At 38.6% G+C, this 8,066-nt stretch overlaps 1 protein-coding gene and 1 long non-coding RNA gene across 2 annotated transcripts in view; one reads left to right on the top strand and one right to left on the bottom strand.

Annotated features, from left to right (window-relative positions):
- LOC138854160 (uncharacterized) overlaps positions 1 to 8,066 on the bottom strand; it is a 502,510-nt gene that overhangs the window by 237,070 nt on the left and 257,374 nt on the right. The window lies entirely within an intron of this gene.
- The window catches only part of LOC128694593 (adenylate cyclase type 5), a 418,524-nt gene that overhangs the window by 221,823 nt on the left and 188,635 nt on the right, over positions 1 to 8,066 (top strand). Inside the window, exon 3 of the mRNA XM_070095954.1 lies at positions 1,641 to 1,762. Within this exon, the coding sequence (XP_069952055.1) occupies positions 1,641 to 1,762 (122 nt within the window). The remainder of the gene's footprint in view (positions 1 to 1,640; positions 1,763 to 8,066) is intronic.

The raw sequence follows: 8,066 nt of genomic DNA, 5'->3' as shown, positions 1-8,066 counted from the left end.
GCGAGAGCATGCGGGCATGTAAATTCTCTATAATTCTGTTTGACCAGTGAAAAATCCCCCTAAAAATCAGATTAGGCTTGTAATTCTTCGAAAATGAATGTCAAGAAAATTCAAGATAATCTTGACCATATTCTTATAATAATTGAATATATTCTTTTAAATCCTTGCTTAGGCGCCAGAATGTACCATAAGCCAACCACATGTTTATAAATACTCTGGAATTTATTTTAAATTCTTTAAAATACAATATACGATAATTTATAGAATTCAGTATAAATAATGTGCTATCCGAGAAGACACCTGAACGGAGTCTTATTATTGGTGTGAAGACTAAACATCTTGCAATGGAGAGACTAGAAGCGCCTCTTCCGGAAAGATGAGAAGCCACTGAACAGAATAACCTAAATGAGGATGATCTAAATCAGGGATGAATAACCTTATCACTTCAGGAAACGCCTCTGAAGACTCAGTCATGAGCGGGGTCAACAACATTTATGCAGATCCCAATATTTCAGGCAGTTAAAATCGATAATGGAATCCAATTTTTCATTGACGTATATTGAAATTACATTTGATATTCCTCTGAACATATGTGTGTTGGCACATATATTTTAGTTTACAATAATTTAATAATAAACAAACAATGAAATATATTTTTTCGTTATATTCAGAATGATTTTTGCGAAATTATTGCATACACAATTTTTTTCTATTGCCTTATTCGGCAAGAAGATCGTTGCTATTTAAGTCAAAATTGCAAGTTTCATCTATTCGGCACGACATATATATGCCATTAGGAAATGGAAAAACTATTTCAGGACCTTTCGCACTATTGCCAGTGCTTAGTCAGGATCTATACAGTGTTGCAGTAGATAGACGGAGTAGCAAATTCTCTGAGGCTGCTAGACAGTGCAGTCGGCCACTTATGCCGACTCTAAGAGCCTCTTAGTCAGCACGTGCTGTCAACTACACTGTCCACCTGCCTCTGAGAATTTTCCACTTTAGTACTGCAACATAGGTCATGACTAAGAACTGACAACAGTGAGAAACGCCTAGAACTAGTTTCTCTCATTCTCTATTGGTTTATTTTACATCTGTTTGCATTTGTTTTGTGTGTAGTTCTGAAGAGTAATTAATTCTAACTGAGCCCCTAGTTTAGTTCCATCAGGTGATACAATGAACTCTGATGACTAGGTGTAAATTTTTCCGTTCTTTGTTGATGACTTCAAAATTCTCATTAATGTCGTTACAAAGAATTCCAATCTTTTTTGCATTTAACTGCTTTTCGATTCACACTCTGCTTTTCAAGCATACTTTGAAGAATTTATCAATGAAACAGCTTAGGCTTGTGTTGAAAATCTGAAATAGTTTCCAAGTGGTGAAGCCAAATGGTTGCTCAGTGGCCTCAGGCGACCCGCGGCCCATCAGTTGTACCTAAGTGATATGAATCAGCAGGGTTGAATTTCTTAACACCTGAATATTGGCCAAGATGCTTTAGTAAATTTTTGTTTTCTGCATTAAGCGCAGATTAGCACAGGCATGCATACATTGGTGACATATTACGAAGATAACAATGCTATACAGCGTGATTTACTTTACAGTTGAGATGGCAATTAACATGTGTGTTCGTGTGACCACAGGAGCGGTTGTTGCTGTCTGTATTGCCCAGTCACGTGGCCATGGAAATGAAGTCTGACATCGCTGGCACACCCAAGGACACAATGTTCCACAAGATCTATATCCAGCGTCACGACAACGTCAGGTACGTGTTCCATCGTTAGGCAAGGGTTTTATCACTTGCCATCCTAACCACACCATCGTTAGATAGGTGTTCCATTACCTGCCATCCTGACCACATCATTGTTAGGTAGGTGTTCCATTACCTGCCATCCTGACCACATCATTGTTAGGTAAGTGTTCCATCACCTGCCATCCTGACCGCACCATTCTTTACTTGTATTCCCCTCGCCACTTCTTTTCATGCCACCTCTCGACTCCCTACAGCTCCATCTTAATCCACTTAATACTAAGAAACTTTTCCCGTTGTAATAAAGCCCATTTGTGGTTTTAAAACTGATTATTGTTCTCATGTTATTCAACCTCAATTCTCATTACTACCGCCCGCCATCACCATCCACTAAAATCATCACCATTTTATATATATATATATATATATATATATATATATATATATATATATATATATATATATATATATATATATATATATATCGTGCCGAATAGGTAAAACTTGGGATTTTTGCTTTAATAGCAACACATTTCTTGCCGAATAAAGCAAGCGAAAATTTGTGTACGCAATAATTTCGCAAAATCATTCTCAGCCTAACGAAAAAAATATATTTTATAGTTTGTTTATTATTAAATTACCGAAAACGTATCTAAAATATACTTAGCTGGATTAGGCTAAATTAAATTGCGTTCTTTATAATCAGGTTAGGTAAGTTTTCTAAGGTTCTTTTGGTACAAATTTATTAATTTTTACGTTAATATAGATGAAAAAATATATCTTTAAACGACGTATAAGAGAACATTTTAGAAAGAACTTAATTTTAAAAAAGTTCTTGCTAATTGACCAATTTTATCTATTCGGCACGACATATATATATATATATATATATATATATATATATATATATATATAATATAATATATATATGATATATATAATATATATATATATATATATATAATATACGATATATATGATATATATAATATATATATATATATATATATATATATATATATATATATATATATATATATATATATATATATATATATATATATATATATATATATATATATAAAACAACACTGCGCTAGCCAAGGATTCGGACCCATGTTGTACTGGCCTGCCTCATGGTAAGCGAGAACCACATGACGCTTTAAACCACAGGACCACCCAAACCTACAAGAATGGCGCAGCCAGCAATGCTAGCTGTTGGGCTGCCATCCGAGGGCATACGGAGGTGTGGGAGCTTCTAAGCTAATTTCATTCTCATCCCTGTTTGGTGTACTAGCCTCACGAGCAGTATTTACCACTCTTCCGTGGTTACAATAATATATAAATGATGCGAGTGATTCTAGTACACCAAACAGATGAGAATGAAATTAGCTTAGAAGCTCCCACACCTCCGTATGCCGTCGGATGGTGGCCCAACAGCTAGCTCTGCTGGCTGCGCCATTCTTGTAGGGTTGAGTGGTCCTGTGGTTTAAAGCGTTATGTGGTTCTCGCTTACCATGAGGCAGGCCAGTACAACATGGGTTCGAATCCTTGGCTAGCGCAGTGTTGATATTGATCAATATCACTCGTCCGTGGTTACAATTATATATATATATATATATATATATATATATATATATATATATATATATATATATATATATATATAAAACTGGCCGTCTCTCACTGAAGTAGAGTGATAAGACAAAGAACAAAACACTTTCACTGTCACTGACAGTCTTGTCAGAAGTGTGCTGACATTACACTTCAGATGGCCCTCAAAACTGCAACATCTCCACCCCTCCTTCAGAGTGCTGGCAATGTAGTTCCCATCTTCAAGATTCAAGTTTGTCTAACCGATTTCCCCGAATCCCTTCATGAATATTATCTTGCTCTAGCTCCAACAGCACGTCATTCCTGTCTAGATAACACGCTCAAATAAGCGTATTGGATGCCCAAGTCCCTAGCACTCAAAACCTTTATCCCCTCCCTGACTCCAGCCTCTCCTAGGACGACCTCTACCCCTGATTCCTTCCGTCTCAGATTTATGCGCCCTCCTAGCCATTCTATTTCTATCCAACCTCAGTAAATGTCCAAACTACCTAAACAACCCCTCCTCAGCCCTGAGTAATAAAATTGGTAACTCCATACCTAATCTCCAAACTCAGAATTCTTTACATAAAATTCACACTACTCACTGCCATCAAACATACCTCGACTACCTCCATCCTCCTCGCTGTAGCATTCAAAACCCTTTCTTCACACCTATACAAGTGTTGGTACCATTATGCTCCAGTACAAATTTTCCTCTTTGCTTCCATGGATAAGGTTCTTCGTCTCCACAGATGCCTCAATGCACCACCCACTTTTTTTTCCTGCGTCAGTTCTATGGTTCATATCATTTCTCACAGAACCATCCGCAGACAAAGCCACTCCCAAATATCCAAACACATTCACCTCCTCCATAATCCCCTCCCCCAAATCTTTTATCCAATTTATATTTTTTGACACTCATCACCTTGCTCTTTCCTATATTTACTTTCAATTTTCTTCTTTTACATATCCTCCCAAATTCGTTCACCTACCTTTGCAACTTCTCTTCAGAATATCCCCCCCCCCAAAAAAAAAAAATGAAAGTAGTCGGCAAAAAGTAACTGTGACCGCTCCCACTCCATACCAGATTCATCATCTTTCAATCCCACACATCTTCCCAACAACACCCCAGCGGTCACTTTTACAATCCCATCCATAAATATGTTAAACAACCAAGGTGACATCACACATCCCTCTCTAGGGCCTACTTAGACACAGATGTCTAAGCCTTACATACCATAAGTAGGCCTACTTACAATAACCTGAGCCTCGCTATCTATCCACATAAAATCTTCACACTGCTTTAAGTAACCTACCACCTATTCATACCTTTGCAACATCTGCCACAGTGTTCCTTATCCACCCTATCATATACCTTTTCTATATTTATAAATGCAATTAAAAGTTGCTTACCTTCATCCAAGTTTTGTTCACTTATGTGCTTCAGTGTGAACACTTCCTCTACATATTCTCTACCCTTCCTAAAGCCTCCATGTTCTTCTGCAATAAAGAATGAGAAGTCTTCCTCCAAAAGATAAATTAATCTCTGGAAATAAATCCCTTCGAGAGGGTATGTGGATGGTGAAGGGCTCTCGATACAAGGAATTGAAACTACCTTTCTCTTCCATGGATCAATCTTCATTACCTCCCAGCTCCCAGCCGCTGTTGTTCCATAGTAACAATGTAGAAATATCTTACACTGACTTTATTGTGATATCCAATGTTTAATCTGCAGTTTGTATCATTGTTGTATTCATACAGCGTCTTTGTATCCTCGCAACGATTGTTATATGCCTAAAACAGCTATGTATCCTCAACTATTACTGCTTTTCTGAAGCATTCATGTATCCTCACAACCACTGTTGTAGTTTTATAACTTCTGTTCATCCTCACAACCGTTGTATTCCTACAACATCTGGGTATCCTCACAACTATTATACTCATTTATACCTCCGTTTTAATAAATATTTGAAGATTTTCCTGAGTAAAGTTTATTTAATATTATTTTGACTGTTGCTATGTTATTATTGTTCTTTTATTATTATTATTATTATTATTATTATTATTATTATTATTATTATTATTATTACTGTTATACGTCTTACTCCTACAATGAGAAATATAGTTCTCGGTGTATATACACCGTAAGATATTTTTAGCTTTAAATACGCTTAAACAAATATATTTTTCGTATACTGTACAAACTGTGATCCTTCCTGGTTTACTTGTGATTTTGATATCTATGATTTTGATATATAGATCTGTTATCCTGTGTATGAACAATGTTAACATGTTTTTTTTTTTCATTGTGATTTTGTTAGACATTGATTCGACGTGATCATCTACATTTTTCTCACATGCATGTCATTCATTCTTTATTGGCTGCAATTTGCATATAATTGATGAATTATTTAAATTTGACGCGTATGACTCAGGAATGACACAGTGGATGGTGATCGCTGATTGTACATTTTCCTGGTAGTTACCAGAAATCACTGCTTGATCCCTCACCTAGTACAGTGATTAGTAAGCAGTGCTTCTTCCCTCACCTGGTATACTAACGGGTGATCACTGTTCGTTCCCTCTGTGCTCCAATTCCCTGAATTAACCCTGAATACCTTCCATCCCCCCACAGGCGCTGTATAATCTTACGGTTTAGCGCTTCCCCTTGATTATAATAATAATAATAATAATAATAATAATAATAATAATAATAATAATAATAATCGTTCCCTCACCTAGCTATCAACCTAACAGTATTTTTCTGATAAAACCAAATTAAATTGTGTTAATTCAGAATTACAGAATACTACTGAAATTTAACAGAAAATTTCCCTCCCCCCATCCCCGTCTTTCTCTCTCTTTCAACTTGCCACTATCCATCTATCCCTATCAACAACGACCCCAACCAACTACCACACCAACCAACCACCACACCCACCAACCACCACAACAACCAACTACCACACTCACCAACCACCACAACAACCAACCACCACACCCACCAACCACCACAACAACCAACCACCACACCAACCTACCACCACACTAACCAACCACCACACCAACCAACCACCACACCAACCAACCACCACACCAACCAACCACCACATTAACCAACCACCACATTAACCAACCACCACACCAACCAACCCTCACAAACCAACCACCACACTAACTAACCACCACACCAACCAGCCACCACACTAACCACCCACAACACCAACCACCACACCAACCAACCACCACACTAACCAACCACCACACCAACCATCACACTAACCAACCACCACGCCAAGCAACCACCACACCAACCAACCACCACACTAACCAATCACCACACCAACCAACCACCACACCAACCAACTACCACACCAACCAACTACCACACCAACCAACCACCACACCAAACACGATCCCCAGCCCCGTGTGATGTTGTATGCCTATGAATTAATTAAAGGCAAAATTATGCCGTGGCTTCAAATATTAATATTCATAAACAGCACTTTAATACAAGAGTGACTATTATTATGAAAGGTCACTAACAGTCTGGCCGGTCAGAGATCGTGCCGTTGTTGGAGGTCGAAAGATTGACCCTCAAATATTCATTACGATGAATGACCCACACAGGCTTAGCGCTTCATGACATAACACAATGAGGATTAATGATCAGCTTCTGAGACTATCAAGTCATAATACACAAACACACACGAGAATATACTAGAACACACAAGCCAGGACTACTTTAAGAGGGTTGTGTAGATTTGTATTTTAATTATCGTTAAGTAAAACACACGAATTGTAAGACAATACTGAAGCTGAATGACGAGAAGCAGGGAAGGTGCGTACACACACACACAGACACACAGACACACACACACACACACACACACACACACACACACACACACACACACACACACACACACACACACACACAAGATATCAGATCCTGAGGAAAGATAGAGGGAATAGAAGGGGTGGAGGAGCTGCATTGCTCATTGAAAACCAGTGGGGTTTTAAGGAGATGAAAGGAGGGGACAGAGGGGAAGCAAAGGACTACATAGTAGGAACACTTCAGACTGGGGTTTCCAAAGGGGTGATTGTAGTGATGTACAACCCACCACAGAAGAGCAGGAAGCCAAGCCAAGACAAGAATATGATGAAAGCAACAAAGCAATGGTTGATGCACTAGCCGAGGTGGCCAGAAGGGCCCACGTGGGCAGGGCAAAGTTACTAGTTGTGGGTGACTTAACCACAAGGAAATTAACTGGGAAAACCTGGAGCCGCACTGGGTACCAGAAACATGGAGGGCTAAGATGATAAAAGTGGTACTGGAGAAACCTCATGTATCAACACGTTAGGGACACTAACAGAGAGGAGAGGGGAGGATGAACCAGCAAGACTTGGTCTTATATTCACCTTGAGTAGTTCATACACTGAGAACATCACATATGAAAGGCCCCTTGGAGCTAATGATCATGTGGTCCCGAGCTTCGAATACATAGTAGAGTTGCAAGTGGAGAGAAAAACAGGAAAAGTAGGACAGGAGAAGCCAAACTACAAAAGAGGGGACTACACAGGCACGAGGAATTTCCTGAATGAGGTTCAGTGGGAAAGAGAACTGGTGGGAAAATCAGTAAATGAAATGATGGAATACGTGACAACGAAATGCAGTGAGGCAGAAAAAGAGGTTCGCTCCCAAGGGCAACAGAAATAATGGGAA

The sequence above is a fragment of the Cherax quadricarinatus genome, chromosome 51 (genome assembly GCF_038502225.1).
Source record: "Cherax quadricarinatus isolate ZL_2023a chromosome 51, ASM3850222v1, whole genome shotgun sequence".
Classification (NCBI taxonomy): Eukaryota; Metazoa; Arthropoda; class Malacostraca; order Decapoda; family Parastacidae; genus Cherax; species Cherax quadricarinatus.
The sequence above is the reverse complement of the archived record's forward strand: the minus strand, read 5'-3'. Positions and strand labels throughout refer to the sequence as shown.